Source organism: Podarcis cretensis (assembly GCF_951804945.1).
Source record: "Podarcis cretensis genome assembly, chromosome: 2".
In the NCBI taxonomy this organism is placed as follows: Eukaryota; Metazoa; Chordata; class Lepidosauria; order Squamata; family Lacertidae; genus Podarcis; species Podarcis cretensis.
Window position 1 is genome coordinate 123,536,114 of NC_137171.1, and position 26,065 is coordinate 123,562,178.

Sequence of the window (26,065 nt, forward strand, 5' to 3'; positions counted from 1 at the left end):
ATGTTGCCCATACTGGGAAAGTCACTGCAGCATTCCTCTTGCAAGTGTTTTTGACTTCTGATGACCTGGCTGGGGAGGAGAGAGGAGCAGCCACAAGAGAAGAGTAGGAGGCATAGGCAAAATGATTTCCCTCCTGCTTTTCCTGCTAATGACACATGGAGACTGCAAAAATCAAGGAAAAATATGTCCCTTGAATCTGATCTGGGAAGAAAGTGAAACACAGAATTACTACCGGCCCGGAGACTTCATAATTGGTGGGATCATATCTCCAAGTGTGTTGACTCTAGAAGACCCATACATTTTTTCCCAGATTCCCTCAAAAAGGCTTGGATGGTAAGTAATTAGATGCCACTGGGTGTCTTGCTTCTCCAACACCACTCCAACAGTTTCTACTTAATTCATAATAATAAAGGCAATTTTCCACTTTGAAAGATGTGTGTTTTCTTTCTTTCTTTGCAATGGAATTTGCAATCTCCTAGTTTTTATTGTTAAGTGGTAAATAGATTTACACCTTGTAACTAGGTGATCCTCAGATAAAGAGCGGTATATAAATTTATTACATAAATAATAATAAAAATATATTCCTTGTCTCAGCCCAAACTGCAAACATACATATCATTGTTTGGTGATGAGCTACTTTGAGATTGCCTAGAAATAACATTTGTTTTCTTTACATGGTAAATAGGTTTCTGACATTTTTTATTTGATGTTTCATTGCAGTTTTATGCCTAGGTTCTACTGGCACATCTTGTCCTTCTTGTTCTCCGTTCAGGAGATCAACCGGGATTCCAGATTCTTACCCAACATCTCCTTGGGCTACAACCTCTTTGAGAACTTTTTGGATGGAAGGATGACTTCCGATGCAATGATAGACTTGCTTGCAGGGGGGCAAAGCAATATTCCAAACTATAGCTGTGGAAGATGGAATAACCTTCTGGCTGTTCTTGAAGGGAGCAATTCTGCCATCTCGAAAGAGATTTCAGCCATGTCTGGCATCTACAAAATCCCACAGGTATGAAGGATAGGGACAAGAAATAAATTCCACTTTCTTTCCAGGAGAGTCAATATGGGAAATGAAAAAGTGAGAAAACCCTGAGTGATAGTAGATCTTTCTTCCACCAATCTGGCACTCTCCAAATATTTCAGACTAAAACTGCAATCAACCGCAGCAAGCACATTTTTTCAGACAATAACAGATAATAAGTAATAACAGACAATAAATGCAGTATCTATTCCTTTTCCTGAAAGTGAAACAAATCACTAATCTCTTCCTTTCCTCACTAGATCAGTTATGGCGTTATGACTCAGACACTGGATGAGAAAACTGAAGCCCCCTTTGTCTACCAAATGGTCCCCAAGGGGGAAAGTCAGTATTGGGGGATTGTCAAGTTGCTCCTGAATTTTGGATGGACGTGGACTGGCCTCTTGGTTTCAGACAATGATAATGGAGAAAGGTTCTTGAGTGCCTTGACACCTCTGATGACGAACAATGGAATTTGCATTGCCTTATTAAAAAGAATACCAGAACATAACGTAGATCCATATCTCATCCCAAGTGAACCATTTACCATATGGGACCAAGTCAAAATATTTGTTTACTATGAAAGCAGTCAAGGGGCATGGACTGAACTCATGATAATACAACAATTTCTTGAGAAACAAATCGGGGGGAAAGTCTGGATCTCAATAGGTCTTCTAGACATTAATTTTGGTTTTCATAGTGCTCCTGATCTCTTCCAGTACATCCATGGATCTTTGTCCTTCATAATGAAGCCCCAACTAAGGAACAAATACCAATCCTATGTGCCAGTTTCCAAAATTCTTGGACAGTTTTGGGATAAAGCATTTCATTGTTTATATAGAAAGCACACATTGGCTGCGAAAGGTCGGACAAGATGCACAGAGAATGAGAAACTGGAGTTGCTGCCTGAAGAGGAGCTGGATAGAGCCCTGTCTCAAGACAGCTATATCACTTACTTCAGTGTCCAAGCTGTGGCTCAGGCTTTAAAAGCTGCATATTCATCCAGATCAAAGGTCATGCTGATGGCGAGTGGAGGAGACAGCCTGGAACGTCAAAGGCTACAGCCATGGCAGGTATTTCCTTTTCCTTGTTGCAAGTTGCTACTCATTTCCCCACCACTGGATTCAGATTTAGGACTGAGATTTTTATTTCTTTCTGCTCCTTTTGGTGGAGAATCTCATTAGTGAGTCTTGTGGCAGAAGCAGACCTTTCTGCCTATTCTGGTTATGTCAGAACAGTCCCCCACCATCTAGTTCTTCCTCTCTGGCAAGAGATGCAGCCATCATAGCAGAAGTTGGTTCCTCCTCATCTCCCACTGTGTCTCTGCTGGGACTTGAAGTTGCACATCAACTGTAAAACAGAAGGAATTTTGAATTATAGATTAATATCTAAACTTTTACATGATAAAATTGGCCTTTGTCAAAAGAGTGCAAGGCGGTTTAACAACTTGGATAGTATGAAGCACACTGTAAAACTACAGAAAGCACATGAAAAGCAAATAGCTTCTCAGCTTGCTGGAAAAGCTGTTGAAATAAAAATATTAAGAAATGTACCTCTATGCCAATAAATTAACACAACCAAATGATAATGGGAGACGGTGTCCTCTTTTGTGGCATTGTGCAAGTTCCACTGAAAGCGGCTACACTTTTAAGGGAAAGGAGAGAGTTTAATTTGCAGGCTTCCACATTATCTAAAATACTGAGAAACCAAAGTTTCAATCTCATGGAAGTATGTATTTGTAAATTCACCCTGTTGTTGTTTAGTCATTTAGTCGTGTCCGACTCTTCATGACCCCCTGGACCAGAGCACGCCAGGCACTCCTGTCTTCCACTGCCTCCCGCAGTTTGGTCAGACTCATGCTGGTAGCTTCGAGAACACTGTCCAACCATCTCGTCCTCTGTCGTCCCCTTCTCCTTGTGCCCTCCATCTTTCCCAACATCAGGGTCTTTTCCAGGGAGTCTTCTCTTCTCATGAGGTGGCCAAAGTCTTGGAGTCTCAGCTTCAGGATCTGTCCTTCCAGTGAGCACTCAGGGCTGATTTCCTTAAGAATGGATAGGTTTGATCTTGCAGTCCATGGGACTCTCAAGAGTCTCCTCCAGCACCATAATTCAAAAGCATTAATTCTTCGGCGATCAGCCTTCTTGATGGTCCAGCTCTCACTTCCATACATCACTACTGGGAAAACCATAGCTTTAACTATACGGACCTTTGTTGGCAAGGTGCTGTCTCTGTGTTTTAAGATGCTGTCTAGGTTTGTCATTGCTTTTCTCCCAAGAAGCAGGGGTCTTTTAATTTTGTGGCTGCTTTCACCATCTGCAGTGATCATGGAGCCCAAGAAAGTAAAATCTCTCACTGCCTCCATTTCTTCCCCTTCTATTTGCCAGGAGGTGATGGGACCAGTGGCCATGATCTTCGTTTTTTTGATGTTGAGCTTCAAACCGTATTTTGAGCTCTCCTCTTTCACCCTCAATAAAAGGTTCTTTAATTCCTCCTCACTTTCTGCCATCAAGGTTGTGTCATCTGCATATCTGAGGTTGTTGATATTTCTTCCGGCAATCTTAATTCTGTCTAGGGATTCATCCAACCCAGCCTTTCGCATGATGAATTCTGCATATAAGTTGAATAAGCAGGGAGACAATATACAGCCTTGTCATACTCCTTTCCTAATTTTGAACCAATCCGTTGTTCCATACCCAGTTCTAACTGTAGCTTCTTGTCCCACATAGAGATTTCTCAGGAGACAGATGAGGTGATCAGGCACTCCCATTTCTTTAAGAACTTGCCATAGTTTGCTGTGGTCGACACAGTCAAAGGCTTTTGCATAGTCAATGAAGCAGAAGTAGATGTCCTTCTGGAACTCTCTAGCTTTCTCCATAATCCAGCACATGTTTGCAATTTGGTCTCTGGTTCCTCTGCCCCTTCGAAATCCAGCTTGCACTTCTGGGAGTTCTCGGTCTACATACTGCTTAAGCCTACCTTTAGAATTTTAAGCAAAGCCTTGCTAGCATGTGAAATGAGTGCAATTGTGTGGTAGTTGGAGCATTCTTGGCACTGCCCTTCTTTGGGATTGGGATGTAGACTTCTTCTCCAATCCTCTGGCCACTGCTGAGTTTTCCAAATTTGCTGGCATATTGAGTGTAGCACTTTCACAGCATCGTCTTTTAAAATTTTAAATAGTTCAGCTGGAATACCATCACTTCCACTGGCCTTGTTATTTGCAGTGCTTTCTAAGCCCCATTTGACTTTACTCTCCGGGATGTCTGGCTCAAGGTCAGCAACCACACTACCTGGGGTGTACGAGCCATCCATATCTTTCTGGTATAATTCCTCTGTGTATTCTTGCCACCTCTTCTTGATGTCTTCTGCTTCTGTTAGGTCTTTACCACTTTTGTCCTCTGTTATGGTAATCTTTGTATGAAATGTTCCTTTCATATCTCCAATTTTCTTGAACAGATCTCTGGTTCTTCCCATTCTGTTGTTTTCTTCTATTTCTTTGCATTGCTCGTTTAAGAAGGCCTTCTTGTCTCTCCTTGCTATTTTTTGGAAATCTGCATTCAATTTCCTGTATCTTTCATGATCTCCCTCACATTTTGCTTACGTTCCCTTCCCTGCTTTTTGTAAGGCCTCGTTGGACAGCCACTTTGCTTTCTTGCATTTCCTTTTCATTGGGATGGTTTTCGTTGCTGCCTTCTGTATAATGTTGCAAGCTTCCATCCATAGTTCTTCAGGCACTCTGTCCAGCAAATCTAAATCCTTAAACCTGTTCCTCACTTCCACTGTGTATTCATAAGGGATTTGATTTAGATTGTATCGTACCGGCCCAGTGGTTTTTCCTACTTTCTTCAGTTTAAGCTTGAATTTTGCTATAAGAAGCTGATGATCTGAGCCACAGTCAGCTCCAGGTCTTATTTTTGCTGACTGTATAGAGCTTCTCCATCTTTGGCTGCAGAGAATATAATCAGATTTCAATGCTGCCCATCTGGTGATGTCCATGTGTAGAGACGTCTCTTGTGTTGTTGGAAAAGCGTGTTTGTGATGACCAGCTTGTTCTCTTGACAGAACTCAGCCTTTGCCCTGCTTCGTTTTGATCTCCAAGGCCAAACTTGCCAGTTGTTCCCTTTATCTCTTGATTCCCTACTTTAGCATTCCAATCCCCTATAATGAGAAGAACATCCTTCTTTGGTGTCACTTCTATAAGGTGTTGTAAGTCTTCATAGAATTGGTCAATTTCAGTTTCTTCAGCACCAGTGGTTGGTGCATAAATTTGGATTACTGTGATGTTAATAGGTTTGCCTTGGATTCGTATCGAGATCATTCTATCATTTTTGAGATTGCATCCCAGTACAGCTTTTGCCACTCTTTTGTTGACTATGAGGGCCACTCCATTTCTCTTATGGGATTCTTGCCCACAGTAGTAGATATGATGGTCATCCGAACTGAATTCGCCCATTCCCGTCCATTTTAGTTCACTGATGCCCAGGATGTCAATATTTATTCTTGCCATCTCATTTTTGACCACATCCAACTTACCCAGGTTCATGGTTCTTACATTCCAGGTTCCTATGCAATATTTTTCTTTACAGCATTGGACTTTCCTTTCGCTTCCAGGCATATCCGCAACTGAGCGTCCTTTCGGCTTTGGCCCAGCCGCTTCATCAGCTCTGAATCTACTTGCACTTGTCCTCTGCTCTTCCTCAGTAGCAAGTTGGACGCCTTCAGACCTGAGGGGCTCATCTTCCAGGGTCATAACTTTTATATGCCTGTTGTCTTTGTCCATGGAGTTTTCTTGGCAGGGATACTGGAGTGGTTTGCCGGTTCCTCCTCCAAGTGGAACACGTTTGGTCAAAACTCTCCACTATGACCTGTCCATCTTGGGTGCCCTACTCAGCATAGTTCATAGCTTGTCTGAGTTATTCAAGCCCCTTCGCCATGGCAAGGCAATGATCCATGAAGGGGAAATTCCCCCTACTTTCAGATAATTTTACCAGGCAGGGGGACTACTCTGAACAGCCACACATCCCACTCCTATGCTCTTGGCTGTGAGCAGACCTGAGTGGCCCCTATTGACAAATAACCTTCCCTGGTGATACAGTGAGCAGCTGAGGAAATGGTGTTCTATTCATAAGGTAAGGGTCTAACTGTGCACTAGGAGTGCCAATATGGCCCTATGCCTGGGACTGTAGGTGTCATGCAGCATGCATGGCTCTGGCACCAAAATTTGTGGATGCCCGACCCCTTCATGGGGAATTTTGTCGGTGCTTGGGCACCCAGGGCCCTATGATGTTGGCATCTATGCTGTGCACTGATTTGTAGGACCATCTATGTTTAAAAAGTTTGGTATTTGTGCTATTTTTATTTTTATGTAGTATTTTTATTGTCTTTTGTATTTATCTTATTCTCTGGAGACCTTGTTATTTTATACAATGAGTTGCCTACAAATGTTCTAATAAAGAAAAAGAAATGGCTGCAAAAGGTTCATGAGTCCAGATGAAATGTGTCTCCAATTCCTGGGAGATTAGAGCTCAAAGTGTAGAGGGCTTATATTCAACTTTTCTATTTCATAAAGGCTGGTGTTTTTTCCTGCTGTTCCAGCTTCACCCTTTCTTAAGAGGAATGCAGTTTTTGAATACTTCCATGGGCAGCCTCACATTGGATGAGAATGGGCAGATTCCATTCTACTATGACATTGAGAACTGGGTGATGTTTCCCAATAAGTCTCGTGTAAGAGTGCCAGTTGGGAGTGTAAGGAGAGACGGATCCACTGACACCAAGTTCACAATCAACTCACAAGCCATTGTGTGGCCCAAGTGGTTTGAGAAGGTATGGCATTCTATTTTATCCCACATCTGTAATGGTCTAATCACTTAATGAATAATTCCAAGGACACTTTGACTACAGCCCTTTGCACACCTGCTGGGAATAAGGGCTCACTGGGACTTCCATTTCTGCCACAATTTGACTTACAGGTCCTCATCTGGGTCAGAGCAGGGTTTTGTTTTCGTTTATTGTCCCAGCACTTCCTGTGGAAAACCTGACTGCCATTTGCTTTGATTCAGTGCTAAAATGTGGGTTTTCTTAGGGGAAGCACTGAGACAGCTAGACAGGATGAATGGATGGATGGATGGATGGGTGGATGGATGGATGGAGGAAAATTTTTGACATGGAGCATTGACATGGACCTGTGACTAGAAATGTGGCAAAAAAGGAAGTGTGGGTGAGCCCTAATCAGTGGAGTGCAGAGTTTTCCAAAGTCAGCCCAGGGGGTGAATGAGATTCATGTTTAGACTTGAGGAATTAAAGAGTGGAAAGGAGATCTCTTGCTCCCTGGAATCTTGATGACATCTCCTGGACTGAGTGCCTGGACGCTTAAGAAGCGTGGTGCCAGCTTACTATGGTGTGGAGAGGGGTTGATTGGAGGTTGAGGTGCAGGTAGGGGTCGACTAGAAACCGAATGCTGTAATATTGACACCAGGGATGCCACCTTAAGCAATTAGCATTACTGGCAGCAGCAATGGCATTAATAGAGGGGTGGGAGAGAGAGGGGCTAAGTGGAGGAGGCTGCCCCAAGAGGCTCATCTCCCCATTCTTTGCCAGGACTCAAAACACTTTGGAAAAATAAAAATAAAAACCATAATTCAGGAGGCACTTTTTGAATTTGGAGTCTTCAGATCATGGTATGTTTAACTGCTGCTCTCGTTGCTCTGTCCCAGCTGCTGCCAACCCAGCAGTTCAAAAGCATACCAGGGCAAGTAGATAAAAAATTACTGCTGCAGCGGGAATGTAAATGGTGTTTCTGTGCACTCTGGCACTCATCACAGTGTTCCATTGCACCAGAAGTGGTTTAGTCATGCTGCCACATGACCCAGAAAGCTGCCTGAGGACAAATGCCGGCTCCCTTTGCCTGAAAGTGGAGATGAGCGCCACATCCCATAGTCAAATTTCACTGGACTTAACCATCTAGGGGTCCTTTGATTTTAACTTCATATGTATGTTTTATTGCCGCTGTTTTGTTATCACTGTCATTCTAGGGTTCTAAAATTGCTTTTTTAATGTATACTTTTGCATAGAACAGTCCAATATAATTGTCCAAAAAAAAAAGGAAACACACCAAAGAGTTTTCCCTGCCACGTGGTCCTGCATCAAAATGCTTCCCTGGAAAAGTGCCTGGGGTCAGTGGGAATAGGGACCCTTGTTAGGTCCATTCCAAACTCCAGAAATGAATGACAGAGACACAAATAGTCCTGACACTTTCTGTTTGATGCATGTTCTTTATGTTTAGACTGTACCTAGCTCCAGGTGTACCAAAACCTGTCAACCTGGGTACGCCAAAGTGGTTCAAGAAGGAAAGCCCGTTTGCTGCTATGCTTGTGCCCCATGTGCAGATGGGACCATCTCTGCTCAGGAAGGTGGGTGAATATAAACAGGAGCCCTTTTGAGAATATAAATTGTGTAAACATTCACTTAGGAACACTTTCTTTGAAGAGTCAAAAGACGTTTTTGATTGTGCCTCCTTTTTTCGCTTCTCTTTTTTTATTCACCTACGTTAATTCTAGGAAGTGGGTTGAAACAAAGAATGAATAGGAAGCAATTTCTGGACTACGAATCAATGATCATTGTGAGGGCATCCTCAGTAATCAGATATATTATTTATTTAAGGTAAAACCATTTCACATAGAACAGGACAGTATAAATTCAGCAAAAGCTGTACAAGAAGCACCTCTGTGGGAGGTCACTGCCTCTCAGCTTTACCTGTATCACAAGGTTGTTTTGGTGATTAAAATGAGAAACTTTTCAAAACCGCCTCTATCATCATGGAAGAAGCCAACAGGATAAGCACAAATATTAAATAAGCAATTGAACAAACCAATTTTGTCCACTCCCTTTTTAGACATTCTTTTTACCTGACACTCCCATATATGGACATTGTTCCCCCTAAAATGTAATAAAACATAGATGGTTGTGGATTTAAATGATGCTAGAGCACTCCTTTTTCCTCCTTAGATGCAAAACATTGTACCAAATGTCCCGAAGATCAGCATCCAGACAAGGGTCAAGTTCAATGCCTTCCCAAAATTATCACCTTCCTGACCTATGAAGAAACTTTGGGGAGTGTTCAAGCTTCCATTGCTATCTTGCTGCTATTAATGACAAGCATTGTTTTAGGAATCTTCCTTAAATACAAAGAAACGTCCATAGTCAAAGCCAATAACCGGGACCTCTCCTACATCCTCCTTGTCTCCCTCCTGCTCTCTTTTTCATCCTCCTTACTATTCATTGGCCGGCCGAAGAAAGAGACCTGTCTTCTCCGACAAATGGTCTTCAGCATCATCTTCTCAGTTGCCGTCTCTTCTTTGTTGGCTAAAACCATCACTGTGGTGCTGGCCTTCATGGCCACCAAGCCAGGGAACAGAGTGAGGAGATGGCTGGGGAAAAGTCTGGCCAACGCTGTTGTCATTTCCTGTTCCAGTGTCCAAGTTCTCATCTGCACCACCTGGCTGAGTACCTCTCCCCCATTCCCAGAGTCTGACATGCACTCCCAGCCTGCAGAGATTATCCTGCAATGCAATGAAGGGTCTGTGGCCATGTTTTATGGTGCCCTGGGCTACATGGGCTTCCTGGCTGCTATCTGCTTCGTGGTGGCTTTCTTAGCCAGGAAGCTGCCTGGGGCCTTCAATGAGGCCAAGCTGATCACCTTCAGCATGCTGGTCTTCTGCAGTGTTTGGGTGTCCTTTGTGCCCACCTACCTGAGCACCAAGGGGAAATACATGGTAGCCATGCAGGTCTTCTCTATGTTGGCCTCCAGTGCTGGGCTTCTGGGCTGCATCTTCATCCCAAAGTGCTACATCATTATACTGAGGCCTGATCTGAACACAAAGGAGCACTTGACAACAAAAACCTAAAGATGGCAGCAGATTCTCCAGGCTATATAAAGGGATGGGTTTTGCTTAAAACAGAATATTAATCAGAAACAGTTGGTGTGAACTTAATTCAGGTGATACAGGACCTTGGGACATGTAGTGGGCTTCAGGGTCCCAGTTGTTATTCTACAATAGGTACTTACATACAGTTACATAGCCTTTATCCTTTTCTTTTTTGCCAGAAGAAGGTTCTCTATATATATATGTTAAAGTTTGTATACTTGCTAAAAGTTGGTGATGATCCGTTGCTGTTGCTTGAGATGCCTGAAGATGCTTCCCTGTTGGCTTCTGAGGGCTTAGATTCTTGTATGAATCAAGATGCAATGTGGCCACCCAAGGAGGAGAAACATCTGAGCTTTATTGCAATATAAAAGAGGGACACTATTTTAACCTTTCTGAGTTATATAAAAGGGCAGCAAGGCTTGAAGTAATATAAGTACTTCTAACATGATGTGATATTATCCTGTTTCTTTCCCAATAATCATTCGTTGGTGGGATGCAAAGTGTGGGTTCCACCAAATGCTCTTTTCATAGTTCAAGCATTCATCAGGTTTTCCTTCCATGAGGATTTTCTGATGAAAAGTAACACTTGAGCTAAACCTGAAGTGACTTTCACCTTTGAAACATGAATACATTATTAAAGCAGTGTGACTATCATCAATATTTTTTTGCAAATTACATCTCAATTGTTTATGTCGCTTTATTTTCTTTAAATGTACCATTTTTCTCGTTTATAAGACGCCCCCATGTAATAATAATAATATAGTGGATGATCGAGTTGCGAACTTGATCTGTGTGGGAAACATGTTTCAACCCGCAGTGTTATCAACCCACAGTGCCGCGTCTGCGCACGCGTGGGTTCCGATTCGGCGCTTCTGGCCATGCGCAAAGAGCGATTTAGCGTTTCTGCGCATGCACAAGTGCCAGAACCCAGAAGTAACCTGTTGAGAGCCAGTGTGGTGTAGTGGTTAAGAGGCATGGGGAGCACATTGTTGGTGCTTAATGCCAGGTTGTTTAAAAGTCCAACAACCTATGTTTCCCACACTTTGCAAAAGCTGCAGATATTTCAGTCTTAAACTCCACTGGGGCTCTTTTAGCTAGAGAATGAGTCAAACCCAATATTTTTCAAAGTTTTCCTTAGATCTAGTTCCCCCCTCTGCCATATTTAGAAGAGCAAAATAGAGGACACATTTGCCAACTTCTACTTTTATCGCTATGACAGCTCTCATGCTCTGGAAAAAGAGGACATATGTCTGCTAGTTTCTCTTTGCCACTGAGCAGCTGCTTGGAGTCACAGGACTCTGTTTACATTCCAGAGACCTTCCAGGCTGTTGGAAGTCTCACGGAGGCAGGAGACGGATGTGATGTTTACTGGTGTCATGTTTCCTTTGTTCCTTTGTTTGAGTTGCTCTCTGCTTTCATAGAGAGAGGATGTATATTTCTTTGCTGTCTGTGTAGCCTAGAAATAAAAGTCTTTGCAATGTAGTCCAAACCTCTTGTCTCTTTCCTGTGCTGGAAACTCTGCTGAAGGGGGGAATGTGCCTTGGAGCCTCATCAAAGGCTCAGGTCGTTAATTATTCGTTGGGAGGGCGATTCCGGAAGATGAGATTTATCAGCTTGGCCGAGCAGAGATCCCGACAATGGCAACCCGAACAGGGCTCCCTGGACATCTGTGCCATGGTCCAATCCTGAAGGTGTAACTGCTTTATGTTCTGTGTTCCTGCTGCTTAGGGCTTCAGTGAATTGGTCTTAGAACACAACTAGTGGTAACTTAAATTAATAAATTAACTTTTAACTGCCATGTCAATGACCAATAAAAACAGTGCCATCTATGACTTGATCATGGATGGGGGAATTGACCTGGCATGAGTAACCCAGATTTGGTTGGACACAGCAGCTTGGCCTGTTCTTACCACTGCTTGTATGCCAGGTTTCTCTTACGCACAGCAACTCAGGTCATGTTGGCGGGGAGTGGGGTTGCAGTGATTTTTTAGGAAGTCTTTAGTTTTCACGAAGCGACCTATTAGGAGGACACAGTTTTCTGAGTGCATGTTCTGGAACTCTGGCAAAAGGGGCAGTGCAGGATTCCTGTTGGTGTACCAGCCTCCCTGCTGCACCAAGAACTCCCTACTTCAGCTGCTTCAGGTTCTGCCAGATGTTCTCCTGGAAACACCTCATCTGGAGGTCCAAGGGAATTTTAACATGCATGCCGACACGATCTTACAAGGGACTGCTCAGACTTTGTGGAAAGCAAGGACTCCATGGGGCTTTCCCTGAATAAATCTGGCCTGTGTCATCGCTGTGGACATTCCTTAGATGTGGTGCTTTCCTCTGTGGATGTGGGTGATCTGACAATTCGAATGACCCAGCTCCCCTTCTTCATGGATCCCCCAAAATGTTTGTGTTGACACCCTAAAATAGCCCATTTGAGGATTCCTAAAGACAAGCACAATCCTAACAAGGGGTGAGACTTTCAGTGAGGAGCACTGCTTGCTTTTTGTTTGTGATACAGAGCTGTTGACTATTTGCAGTATGGTAGCGCTGCAGAGAGCTTGCTGGGGAGACCATGCATTAAAAAGAAAGGGACTCAAAATAACTTAAGCAAGGTTTTAATTACAAAAAACAAAAACTCCATTTACACTAAATACATCAACAAACCAGACCCAACCACCAACCCAACCCCCAGGGTAATGGTAGAGCTAGGTGCTGCTCCTTATATACTCCATGCAAATGCTGACACACCTTAATCAATGCAACTCAGCAGCACCTGCTATGTTTCACAGCTGTAAAGCTGGGTCTCGTTATCTTGCTCTGGCCCCTTAAAGACATACACATTAGGTGGAACAATGATGAACCTTTACATTTAAAGAAACCATTCAACATTTCCCCTGTGGTTCATTATTGTGGAACAAAAACATAAAGCATATTTTGTACATGTCTTTCATGTGTAACCTTTGGAAGTGCTTTTGTAAAAATGTCCGCAATTTGATTGTCACCTGGAACATATTCAAATACAATCATTTCATCAGCAATTAGTTTCTTTACAAACTGCAGACGTAATCTTAAGACTCTAGTGCGCTGCGTATTGGTTTCTGAACATAGGATAGCGAGTCCGCTCTGGGAATCAAGGTAAACTTTTACTGGTAGCGTTACTTGCATCTGTAGGTCTGCAAATACTTGCAGATACCATTCTACATCACGAGTGGCCTGAACGCATGCACATAATTCACTCTCTGTTGTGGAGAGACAAATAATGGTTTGTGTCTGGGACTTCCATTCAAATGGACAACCGTTATAACAAAACACCATACCAGACACACCCCTGCAATTATTTTGTTCCACTGCATGAGATGCATCGCAGAAAATTTCAAAACCTTTGTCAATACTTGATGTAAACTGCAACCTATAATGTTTGGCATGTTTAAGGTACATTACCACTCTCTTAAGAGCAGAGAAACATTGTGTAGTGGGCTTTTCCACAAATTTTGCCAGAAAGTGAAAAGCATAAGTTATATCTGGTCTTGAGATTCTTTGAATGAAATTTAGCTTGCCTATAGCAGAACGATACAAAGTTTTGTTAGGGAATGGCTTATCTTCACCTGTAAAGGTGAAACCACACACCATAGGCGTTTCCTTCCCATTTGCATTTTCTAAACGTAGCATTTCAACAAGGTCATCAATTTTTGCAGTTTGATGAACCAGAAAAGATCCATTTTTGCCTTTCTCAATTTGCATGGATAAGTAATTTTTAGCTATGCCTAATTCCACCACATCAAATTTCTTCTGTAACTGTGATACTACTTCTTCATATTCTTGTTTAGTTTTTGTAGAAATTAACACGTCATCTACATACACACATATCTTTGTTACAGAGTTTGCCCTTTCCTTTATAAACACACAATTGTCTGCCTTTCCTTGTGAAAAACCAATATCCAGCAATTCTTTTGCTAAAGTTTGGTGCCAATTCCTTCCACTTTGGTGCAGACCATAAAGGGATTTATTTAATTTGCATACCAAACCTTCAGCGGCGTCTATGCCTTCAGGGACACGCATAAAAATTTGTTCTTTTAAATCTGCAAACAAATATGCAGTTTTTATATCTAGGTGATAAACAGAATGTCCACGTTGTGATGCATCTTTTAACAAAAGTTTAACTGTTTCATATTTTACACTTGGTGAATAACACAAATCATAATCTTCGCCTGGAATTTGTTGAAATCCTCTAGCAACTAATCTTGCTTTGTACCTTACAACTTCATTTTTGTCATTCATTTTAACTCTATAAACCCATTTTGAATCAATAAGTCTCATATCTGGGGTTTGTGGTACAAGAGACCAAGTGTTATGCTCTTTTAAAGAAGCTATCTCAGAGTTCATAGCTTTATACCAATTTGCAGCTTGGTGCTTAGGTAAATTCTGAACATCATTGTAGCTTTTTGGCTCAAAAACCGCCTTATTGGCATACACAGTATTAAAATGTTCATCTGCAAAATGTTGTGGCTTCTGCCTCTTTCTATCTGAACGTCTTAGTCCAGAAAGAGAGTCAGACTCCTCAGACTTAATAGGACTAAGGGAACCACTAGTTTCAGGTTGTAAATCATCATTGTCAGACTGAAGAGGTGCCTGTAGGCTAAGCTCATGGTCAGAAAAATCAAGAGAATCTAACCTCCCCTCAGGTGCCTGTGACTTTAAATCATCAAACAAATTATCAGATTCAACAGGCTTTTTGTCTTTTTCCATTAATTCAGAATCACCATTTCCTGCTGCTGCTGCTGCTTCCTCTTCTTCCTCAGTACTATCTATACCGTCAGTATCTTGGAAAACAGCAACTCCATTCCAATTTACAGTTTGTATCATGCTTCTGGTAATATGAAATTTGCCAGTTGCTGGTATGTAAATTCTGTACGCCCCCTGCTGGTAGCCCATTAATTTTCCCTGGACACTACGCTCACCCAATTTTTGCTTAGCGGGATAATGCATAATTACATCTGAACCCCAAATGCGTAGGTATTTCAGATTAGGGCGTTTTTTAAACAGCTTCTCATAGGGGGTGACATCTAAACCAGAATGATAACTGCGATTTCTGACATAACAAAAAGCATTAAGCGCTTCAGCCCAAAAGTCTTTGGGCAGATTGGCATCGTGCAGATACGTTTTAACCCCTGCCTGTAAGTCACGCTGCACAACTTCAACAAGCCCATTTTGCCAGGGACTTCGGGGGCAAGATAACTCATGAGTAGTCCCCTGCGCTTCCAGGAATTTCTCAAAATCCTCAGAAACAAATTCTCCGCCCCGGTCAGAAAACAGGTTCTTAATAGGTTTGTTAAAGTGTGTTTTTACCCAGTTGCAAAAAACTTTATATTTCTCAAATGCTTGGGACTTCTCAGCTATTGCATAAGTCCAACAATATCTACTATACTGGTCTATGAGAGTGAGCCAGTACTTAGAACCTCCTAATGATGGCGGGAGTGGCCCAACTAAGTCACAATGTACACGCTCAAATGGCTCAGTTACTTTCCTATCTGAGCACCTACCCTTGCGTGCAACCTTAATCTTATTCTTGCAACAAGATAGACATTGCATAAAGAATTTACATGGTTTTAAGTTGAGGCCATTAACAATATTCTTCGTCCTAATTACATCAGCAAAATTCAAGTGTCCCAGAATTCTGTGCGCCTCATGGACACACCCAGAATGTGGCCTTACATTCCTCAACCCCTGGCTTGACTGTGCTGCTCTGCAATTTATAGGCGATTGGGAGTAGGTGCGAAAATACAGTCCATATAAACCATCAGAGTCCCGGGCATACAATAGACGTTTGTTCCCCTCAAAAAACTCACACATTGAATTTAAGAAACGCACACTTATGCCGTGACGAGCAAAACACCTTACTGATAATAAATTGTCCACTGATGGGCAGTAAATGCAGTTCGCTATTGTAATATTTAAAGAGTCAAGTTTAACAGTACCTCTGCCAAGTGACTGCAAGACTTGTGAATTGGCTAAATGTACATTACCAATTTCCTCTTCGAAAGAAATAAACAAGCTTCGATTGTTGCAAACGTGGTGAGAAGCTCCTGAGTCCACAATAAAAGAATTCCACTTGGCACCTTTAATTCTTTTATGATCTGCAGTCCGAGCATGAAAAGCTCGCGGCTCATTTCTGTCTTTACGGTGCGATGTTGGCTGCTGAGATGACAACCGTGACTGACGAGCAGAAACAGGCTTAGGAGTACTTTGCTTTCTTTTGGATCTGCAGTCCTTTGCAAAATGTCCTTGCTTATTGCAGAACCAACAACGCTTTGCAGCTTTAAATGCAGTCGCATCACCAAAAGGTTGCATATGGCGTTCCTCATTACTTCTGGAAATAGGAGTGCTTATGGCACAAGCCTCCCTTCTATCCAACTCGCCCATTAATCTTGCCGTCACCCCTTCCACAGTTAATTGTGCTGGTGGGACGGCAGATATCTGGCTAGCTATACCATCAAAGTCCTCATTAAGGGAACAAAGAATGATAAAAACATACTGAATATCAGGTATGTCCATGTCCCTTCGAATTAATTCGCCGCGTATTGCCTCCAGACGTCTCAAGTGTGCTGCCAAATCACCACCAGGCTGCAACTTAGTCTGGTACAACTGCTTGAAAAACGTCAATGCAGACGCTGATTCTTTTCTAACATGCACTGCTGCAAGACTGTCCCACATTTCTTTGGCAGTTTTCTTATTCCTTATATAGACTACTTGCTGGTCGCTAACTGCCAAATTAATTATCGCCCTGGCTTTTGCATCTCCTTTCGACCAAGCATTAGTTACAGGGTCAGGAGGGTCATCAGTCACATAGGTCCATACTTCCCTAGAGGTCAAAAGCGCCTCCACCCGAAAAGACCATAAACTATAGTTCTCATCTGTTAGCTGTGAGAAGACCAGAGCCTTCTCAGCTTCAGGAACCCGGTCAACCATTCTGGAAATCTTCCAGACCCACAAAAACTACACTAACAGGAGAAGGAGTTTTCAAACCTTTCTCAGAGTCCAAAAATATGCAGTCATCCACTCAGCAGCTGGGCCCATAACCAAAGATGTTGGCTTTTTGCAGTATGGTAGCGCTGCAGAGAGCTTGCTGGGGAGACCATGCATTAAAAAGAAAGGGACTCAAAATAACTTAAGCAAGGTTTTAATTACAAAAAACAAAAACTCCATTTACACTAAATACATCAACAAACCAGACCCAACCACCAACCCAACCCCCAGGGTAATGGTAGAGCTAGGTGCTGCTCCTTATATACTCCATGCAAATGCTGACACACCTTAATCAATGCAACTCAGCAGCACCTGCTATGTTTCACAGCTGTAAAGCTGGGTCTCGTTATCTTGCTCTGGCCCCTTAAAGACATACACATTAGGTGGAACAATGATGAACCTTTACATTTAAAGTAACCATTCAACAAGAGCATGTACTTTATTTTTCTTACTAGCAAAACTACTTAGGATATCATGGGACAAAATTCAGAAACAAAGAAAACTTCTCATCCCAATGCATCTGAAAAGAAATATCAAAACTCAAAGTCTAGACCTCAGGTGCTCAAACATGATCATTTGTGGCACTGGGAAATGGACAAGACAGATTCTCAGCAGCATAGGGGCTATTTTACACACCATGAATTATCTTACCTTGCCTTTGATTCTGATATTGGGCTGGTTTTTCTCACAGGCAATCTTTGGCTCAATCCCTAGAGCTTTGGCTAGAGTAAGGATAATTATACGAGAGGAAACGTCACCTTGGCAACACCATAGATTTTCTATGTGGCTTGATGCGCAGGTGCAGAGGTGAAGGAAAACATGTTTATGAGAATTCACAGAAGTAGCTCCCTGGTTTTGACATGGGTCAGTGTGGGGAAAAGGTCAGCTTGGCCTTGAACTAACCAAGTACCTTCATAAGTGCCAGGACCAAGATATTCCTTTAGGATGTAAGTGAACACACAGACACACACAACATGGAGTAGCTACTTTGAGCTCATGAAACCAGGCCACAGTCCCTTCTGGGCAACCTTGGGGGGGGGGGGGCATATGCCAATGGCGGATATTGCTAGAGGCAAAAGTGGAAAGCACAATGAATACTCCCCCCTTTGACCTTTTCTGCTGCAGCCTAGTTCCTACATACATATGCACCCCTGTCTATTCTCTATCCAGACAAGCAAGGAGCAATATAAGAGTTCAAGGCAGCACTTCAGTCATGCAAAAACACACAAGAATGTCACAAAGCAGGACCAGTAAGGGGCATGGCTAGGGAGGGGTATGTGGCCTACGCCGGAACAGATAGAGAGGCTTTCAGGACCACCTTGGCCAGTGGTTCCACAGCCCTGCTTTCCTGGAACCATCAAGAAGCAATATTATCTGTTCTGACGAACAGGAGGTACCTGAGATCTCAAGCTGAGAAGTATTTCCCCCAACTTCTCTCCCATACCTGACCTCCTCAATTACACCTCCATTTCTGGATGAACAGATTTCACTAGCAAATCACAAATGGGGGGGGGGGTGCAGGTACAGGTGAGACAAAAAATTCTGCTCAGCTATGGATTACCAATACTTTTTTTTCAAATAATATTTATTACTTTTAAAGTTTACAAAAAAGAGAAAAGAGCAAAAGAAAACAAAAGAAAACAAAAAGAAAACAATACAATACATAATATAAACAATACACAACACAACCTTAACACATTAAACTAACCACATTAAACTAAACAAAATCCTGTCCCTAACCCTAACCCCAAACTGAACAAAACAAAAACAATTTAAAAGCATACATCACTCCTTTTCCAAACTCTATTTTCATTCCCTTGTTTCATCGACCTCCTCTCGCCTCCCTTTTTGTATTCCACTTCTATTAATTATTTCAGCAAATCCTTTCCATCTTTCTCTGTTTTCTGTCATACTATAGATATCTTAACATATTTTTAACCTTATTTTCCATTGAAACTAGAATACTTATATATGCTTAACTCCTTATAACATTTCCACTAAGGCCATAAAATTTCATTCCAACATTTTTCTATCATTCATTAATTTTACAGTATTTCTATAAATAAACTTTAACTTTCCCAATCTTGTTCCACCATCTCTTCTCCTTGGTCTCGGATTCTGCCAGTCCTTTCCGTCAATTCCATATAGTCCATCAACCTGGAGATCTTATGTCCGAGGCTCTTAACTCTTTTCCACGTCCCTTCTGCAGATCTTCTTCATGTTCTTTAATGCTAGAGAACAGATCTCGGGGAAACTCCAACCTAACAATGCTTTTATTCCTTCTCGACATGTCAGCCAAATTTCCATGGCTAAAATTAAGATCCAAACAGTATTTCAGAACATGTTTCAAGATTCTTCCAAGTCCAAAGGCCCGCAGAGCTTCAATCTCCTCCTGACCCAAGTCCATATCCCAAAAGTCCATTAATCCCTGCATAGAGGGATCTTTCCAACTTTCCTTCTTCAATCCAAGCCGGGCTCCAACCCCCAAAATCTGACTTTTCCTAAATTCAATCGTAAAAGGCCTCAACTTATAGTCATCAGTTTGCTTCTGTGAGGCTGAGGATCCCGCTAGTATTACTTTAGGTTTGGCAACAACAGCTTTCTCCTTCTCCTCCACACTTTGTCCTGCCAAAGTAGATTCCTGAACCAAATCCTGAATACTTTCTGTTTTGGTGCTCACTTTTTGTCCCAAATTAATCGCTTTTTGTCCAAAGTTGTCAATTTTAATAGTCATGTCATCCGTCTTTTTATGAAGCTGTTCCAGCAAATAGCTTATCTTGCATAATGCAGTTACTATGGCTTCTCCTGTCAACATTTTTAAAAAGTCCAAGGTCCATCTCTAGTTCTCGCAATTCTTTATCTTGCAGCTGGAGCTTTCCCAGTTACACTCCTGTAACAGTTTCAAAAGCTCCCTCTAGAGGGATACAGTCTCCACTTGTATCAGTCCTTTCAAGCACAACTCAAGCAATAAAGATAGTTTCAATTTTCAGGTACTTTTCCTCCTTTTTAAATGCAGAAGAGGACAATGGAAACAGTATCTTTCTCTTATTTAGCTAGCTGTCAAATACGTTCTGTTCATAGTCAATGAACTCTCCCAAAACATCACTTTTTCTGACAGCCCTTTTCCAGGTTCAGAGCAGTGGTAATTTGATTTTTTACTCTCTCCTGCAGGCTCGCTAGGTCCAGAATTTCCCCCCTCTTCTCCTGCTTCCAAGGGGTTTTTTGTAACTTTAACCAATGGAAATTTAATCCTTTACCAAAGGCTTTCCAAGACTTTAGCTTGTGGTGTTTTTGCTTCAATCTATTTACAAAAAAGGAAGGTGGACTTCCTGTTTAAAACCTTCCCGTTTCGATGCCAAATTAAGGTATTTGAAAATCCAATTTTCCATTCTACTCACGGGTAGTTGTTTAAAGTCCAATTGTCCACAGGAAAAAGTCAGCGCTCTCCAACAACAGCAATGCGGCTTCACTCCATGAAAGAAGCAGTCAATTCAAAGCACCACGCCACTCACCCCACGTCGCTCCTCTGATTTCTGTTCAGGGTTCGAAGGCCAGCTGAGGTGGACCTCCTGAAAACAGGTCAAGGATATAGACATCTGTCATGACTCATTATGAAAGGGTCCGTCCCCCCAGCTTTTTCTCGCTGAAGGAGAAATCTCTGTGTGAGTGTGTGTGTTGGCTAATTTATAGCCTGCTGCATCCATTAGCCTTTCAGCCTTCAGACTGAGTCAAGCTTCCAGTTTGACTACAACATCCTGATGGACTGCAAACTCTGATACAGACTGAGACAAGGATTAATCTACTTGACTTAGTTAGTTTATAGTGTGTGGCTCATGATACACCAGTAGCTTCTAAGTTTATGCATATAGTGTAAATTGTTGTCTTCTTAGAATCATAGAGACATAGGATTGTAGAGTTAGAAGGGACCCCAAAGTCATCTGGTCCAACCCCCTGAAATGCAGGGATTATTACCTGAGGCAATAAAAAAAACATGTAAATTGAACTGTATGGGAAAGGAATTTTCTTCATTGTCAACCCAGAAATGGCCAGGAATGGTAAAGAGTAATGATGTTGAAGTTCTGCTGCAGGAATCCTCTGGTTACACAGCTACTATATACATGCTCTTAAAACATTATCAAATCTAAAAGAACTCCCCCCCCCCGCCCCACTGGAATGATACGAACCCCCCCCCCCCCGAATCCCCTGATACAAAGTAATGTATGCAGTCAAGTACAATGTATCTTGGGACTCAATTTGGCTCTGGGCATGGAAACATATTCCTAAGGATCCTTCCTCACTGCTGTGTCTGCCCCCTAATCTCATGGACCCAAGACAGTCTCAGAGAAAGGGAACAAGAAGTGCATCTTGATGGCTTGCTTGAGAAAAGAGCTGCCCTGTCCATCATTGGTGTGGCTAAAAGTGACTTTTGTTGACAGCACAGTCCATGCCTGCTGAAAAGAAAATGCTGCAGATGCAGTAGATAAGCAGGGTGGGGATTGCAGGCTTATATCCCCTATTCCATAGACAAGAGTTCTCTGTTTCAGGAAAGGGGTATTTCCCCACTCCCTTTGAAGCAGCCAAGACTACTGCAGCAATCACAGCCTTTGTGTGTGTGTGTGTGTGTGTTTGTGTGTGTGTGTGTTGTGTTTAGTTATTTGAAGGCTGTGTGCTTCTATTCTGCAATGAAGTGTGAATTCGCCCATTTTTATTCTTAAGCAGCAAATGGGTTTTCACATTTGCAACAAGGATATGTGTCACACAAGCATACAGACCATTATTTGGGGTTCAAATAGTGTTTAGTTTTATTAAATGCTGAACAGCAGTTTGACAATTAATGATTATATTGAATTGCAGGTTCACCCCTGTTTCCTACTGGTACGTCTTGTCCTTCTTGTTCACCATTCAAGAGATCAACCAGGATCCTAGGCTCTTACCCAACATCACCCTGGGCTACAACCTCTATGAGAACTATTTTGATGCCCGGAGGACATCTGAGGCCATGCTAGACCTGCTTGCTGGCCGGGAAGGCAATATTCCCAACCATCACTGTGGAAAACAGAGCAAATTCCTGGCTGTTCTTGAAGGATCAAATTCTGACATCTCAAAAGAGATTTCAGCCTTCTCAGGCATCTACAAAATCCCTCAGGTATTTGCAGGGGTGGGGCACAGGAATGGAGTGATAGTGGAGAAGTTCAGCAATATAACAGGAGCAAGAAAATCCTGAGCCATGGCTCCATGGGTTTTTCTTCAAAGCTTGATTGATTGATTGATTGATTGATTGATTGATTTAATAAAACCAAGCCCCCCTCCCACCTCATGCACTCCCAATGCTTCAGAATAAAACTCTCAGCTTCAGCCAGTACCCAGTTTGTTAGATATTGATCATCCCAGGTTAGTACCTGGTCTTTTCCTCTGAAAGCAAAGTAAAACACCAAACTCTTCTATTCCCCCCTAGATCAGTTATGGCTTTATTGCTCAGGCACTTGAAGAAGTTCAGTTCCCTTTTGTCTACCGGATCGTCCCCAAAGAAGAAACTCAGTACCAAGGGATTGTTGAGTTGCTCCTGCATTTTGGATGGACGTGGATTGGCCTCATTGCTCCAGACAATGACAACGGAGAAAGGTTCACAAGTGCCTTGAGGTCTTTAATGATCAAGAAAGGAATTTGCATTGCATTATCAAAAAGATTTCCAGAAAAGAATGGTCATCAAATGCTTGGTCTAATTGAACCATTCATTACCTGGACACAAGTCAGTGTCATTGTTTACCACGAAATAAATCGAATGGGATGGATTCCAATCATGACACTACAAGGGACATTTGGGAAAGAAATTGGGGCAAAAATCTGGATTGCGGCAGCTTTTCAGGACACCAATACATATATGTCTTCTCCTCCTGCTCTGTTCCAGTACATCCATGGTTCTTTGTCCTTTGTATTGAAGGCTCAAAGAAGGACCAGCTGTGGCTACAATAGTCCATACTCATCTGCTCTCCAACAATTTTGGAACACAGCATTTCATTGTTCATATTCAAAGCATGTGTTGGCTGCAAAAGGCGAGACCAGATGCACAGAGGAGGAGAAACTGGAGATTCTGCCCAAAGGAGAGATGGAGACAGCCCTGTCTCAAGATAGCTACAACACTTACTTCAATGTCCAAGTTGTTGCACATGCCTTAAATGCTGCCTATTCATCTAGATCAAAGTGGATGGTGATGGGAGGTGGAAGAGACTGGTTGGAACATCAAAGGCTGCAGCCATGGGAGGTAATTCTTTCCGCATTTTTTCACACCGAACTTCATTGTCCCAGCCAGGTTTTTGTTTTTTTACAAAATGTGTGATGTTCTGTTCTGTTTTTGTATATTGGAAGTTGCGGCAACCCAGTCTGATGGGCAAGGTACAATGAAATGAAATGAAATGAAATGAAATGAAATGAAATGAAATGAAATGAAATACTACTAATAACTACAATAATAAATTCCAACTGCACAAGTTCCCCATCTCAACATACATAGAAAACAAAAGCCAAATGAATGGAAAGCATTGTTTCTGCTTACTTACACCCTTTATCAGTAGGAGTTACTGGTTGACATCTACTATGCAAGCGTGGACAGTGTGTTTGGAGGTCCTGGGCGACCTAGAGCAGAAGAATACCCTCCCCTCACTCTCATTGTTATGGTCCAAATGAAAGGAAAACAATATGTTGGGCACTAGGGTGGATGCAGGAGTTGGCGGAAGGAGGAACACAAGATGCCCCTTAACCTGCTTTGGGACTCCAGATTTGTGTAGGGTTTACTCCTTAGCCTTTCCTTCTCCTGAAGATGCCTTACAGGGCAGCAGTTATGGGTTGTTCCTCAGGGTTTACTCCTGAAACCTTTCTCACAAATGTGTATGGCTGCAAGGCTGCATCCAAGCTTCCCTTCTCCTAGAAGGGCTGGCTTCAGGGGCGTCTTGCCCATAGAGGAAAGTGGTGTGGGGCACCAGGGCGTCAGGGAAGAGGTGGAAGTTGTTTGGGCCTCCCGGCATCAGCTCGCTCCCCTCGCCCGTCTCGCTGAAGCAGTGCCGCGCCCGAAACCTCCATCTCTTCCCCGCCGGAGGAGCTCCCTCCAGCTGCTGCCCCCTTCCTCCAGCCCCACAAAGCTACTGGCAGCGCCGTAAAAAGGTCAGCAACTCTGGGATACGGGGTGATGGGGAGCACCAGAGGGATCTTTGCACCACGGCACCAGATATACTTAAGACGGCCCTGGCTAGTTTCTCAGGTTGCAAAAACCCCATCCAGCTTTCATTTCCCTCTATAGCACATGCAGTAACCACCTTCTTGACCATAGGAGCCACTCTTGGTCTCACCCGCTCAATCCTCCAGAGCCTGGTTTTTTGTATACAAAGGAGGTCCCTAACTCACCAAGAGCTTGAAACCCATCAGCCCCCCTCACCTGGTTTAGTCAAAGCCATTTCCCAGAGTGTGGCTGCTGTCACATGCTGGCACCTTCTAGGAGCCACGAGGGAGAGCTGAGGATCAAAGGTGGACAAACTACCTTCCCTAACACACCACACACCCCAGTGAATTCTACCCTTAAACAAGTTGTGTACGTATTGTCCCTAACATTGACTGCCTCTTATATGCAGCATTCCAACTGTATGACACCCCCCCCCCAAACTCCACATTTTGTATACACTTTAAAAACCCCAAAACCAACTGGAATCCAATTGAGTAGTGAGACAAAATGTCTGTCCGTTACTGAAGCAAATCCAGTTTTGTGAGGCTTCTGGCTGAGGTCAAAGTTTTGTCAGAAGAACCCCACACTTTCTGGTGGTTCCTCCTTGCTGCCCACAGAGAGATCCAGCCTTCTCAGCTGAAGTTGGACCCTTCTCACCTCTTCCTCTGTCCCTGCTGAGTCTTGAAGATGCCCATCAACAGTTAGTAGCACCTAGAAAACAGACTGCACAGGCACAAGGTCTCCTGGCCATAGGATTCTACACTTGGTTGAGATGGGCTCTCTTTTCATTTTTATCTCAGCATTTATATACTGCCATTTTTCAAAAGCTGCCAGGCCAGCTTACAAAACAGTTTTTAAAAATGATACAAAAGAACTGAATATAGTATAAAACACTGTACAGAATACAGGCAGTTTATCTGATGTTTCCCTGTCACTGCAGCTTCACCCTTTCTTAAGAGAAATCCAGTTTTCAAATGGCTCAATCAATGGACTGCACTTGGATGAAAATGGGAAGCTGCCAGCCGAGTTTGATATTGAGAACTGGGTGATGTTTCCCAATAAGTCTCGTGTCAGAGTGAAAATAGGGAATATACAGAGAAAGGCATCTGCTGATATCAACTTCACCATTAGCCCAGAAGCCATTGTGTGGCCAAAACGGTTTAACCAGGTAAGGGACCCTTGATTCCATGACTGGGCAAAAAACAAAAACAAATCAGGAAGCATTTTTTAAAAAATAATAAAATTAAAAAATTATCCAGTAGCACCTTAGAGACCAATTAAGTTTGCTCTGGGTATAAGTTTTCGTGTGCATGCACACTTCAGCTTATACCCAGAACAAACTTAGTTGGTTTCTAAGGTGCTACTGGACATTTTTTGGATTTTTTTATTTATTTCAACTGCGTCAGACCAACACAGCTACCTACCTGAATCTAGAATCATTTTTTTTAAGCTAGCATCTTCAGTAGCTGGTATGTTTTATTGCCTGTTTAATTGTTGTTGCTGCTGTTCAGAGATTGTTACTGTATCTTTTGCCTTAAATATACTTATCTGGGATATGAATGTTGAAGGAAACACACCAAAGAGATTTCCCTGCCATGTTGTTCTGCAACAGAAGCGCTCTTGTGAGCAAAGGGTTCGGAGCCAGTGGAACCAGAGATCCAGTTGGTTTGTTTCCAAACTCTATGAATAACCTCTATAGACACAAAAATTCCTAACAATTTCTCCTTGATGTTCCTTTTTCTCTTTATGGCTAGACTGTGCCTTTCTCCAGGTGTACCAAAATCTGTCTACCTGGATACACCAAAGTGGTTCAAGAAGGAAAGCCGATTTGCTGCTATTCTTGTGCTCCATGTGCAGAAGGGACAATCTCTACTTGTGAAGGTGGGTGACTCCAAG

The 26,065-nt window shown here is 42.6% G+C and overlaps 1 protein-coding gene across 1 annotated transcript in view; it reads left to right on the plus strand.

Annotated features, from left to right (window-relative positions):
- The window catches only part of LOC307210980 (vomeronasal type-2 receptor 26-like), a gene marked incomplete at both ends in the record, with an annotated part of 47,216 nt that overhangs the window by 8,955 nt on the left and 12,196 nt on the right, over positions 1-26,065 (plus strand). Inside the window, 3 exons of the mRNA XM_079967178.1 lie at positions 773-1,012; positions 22,412-22,705; positions 25,110-25,337. Coding sequence (XP_079823304.1) covers positions 773-1,012; positions 22,412-22,705; positions 25,110-25,337 — 762 coding nt within the window. The remainder of the gene's footprint in view (positions 1-772; positions 1,013-22,411; positions 22,706-25,109; positions 25,338-26,065) is intronic.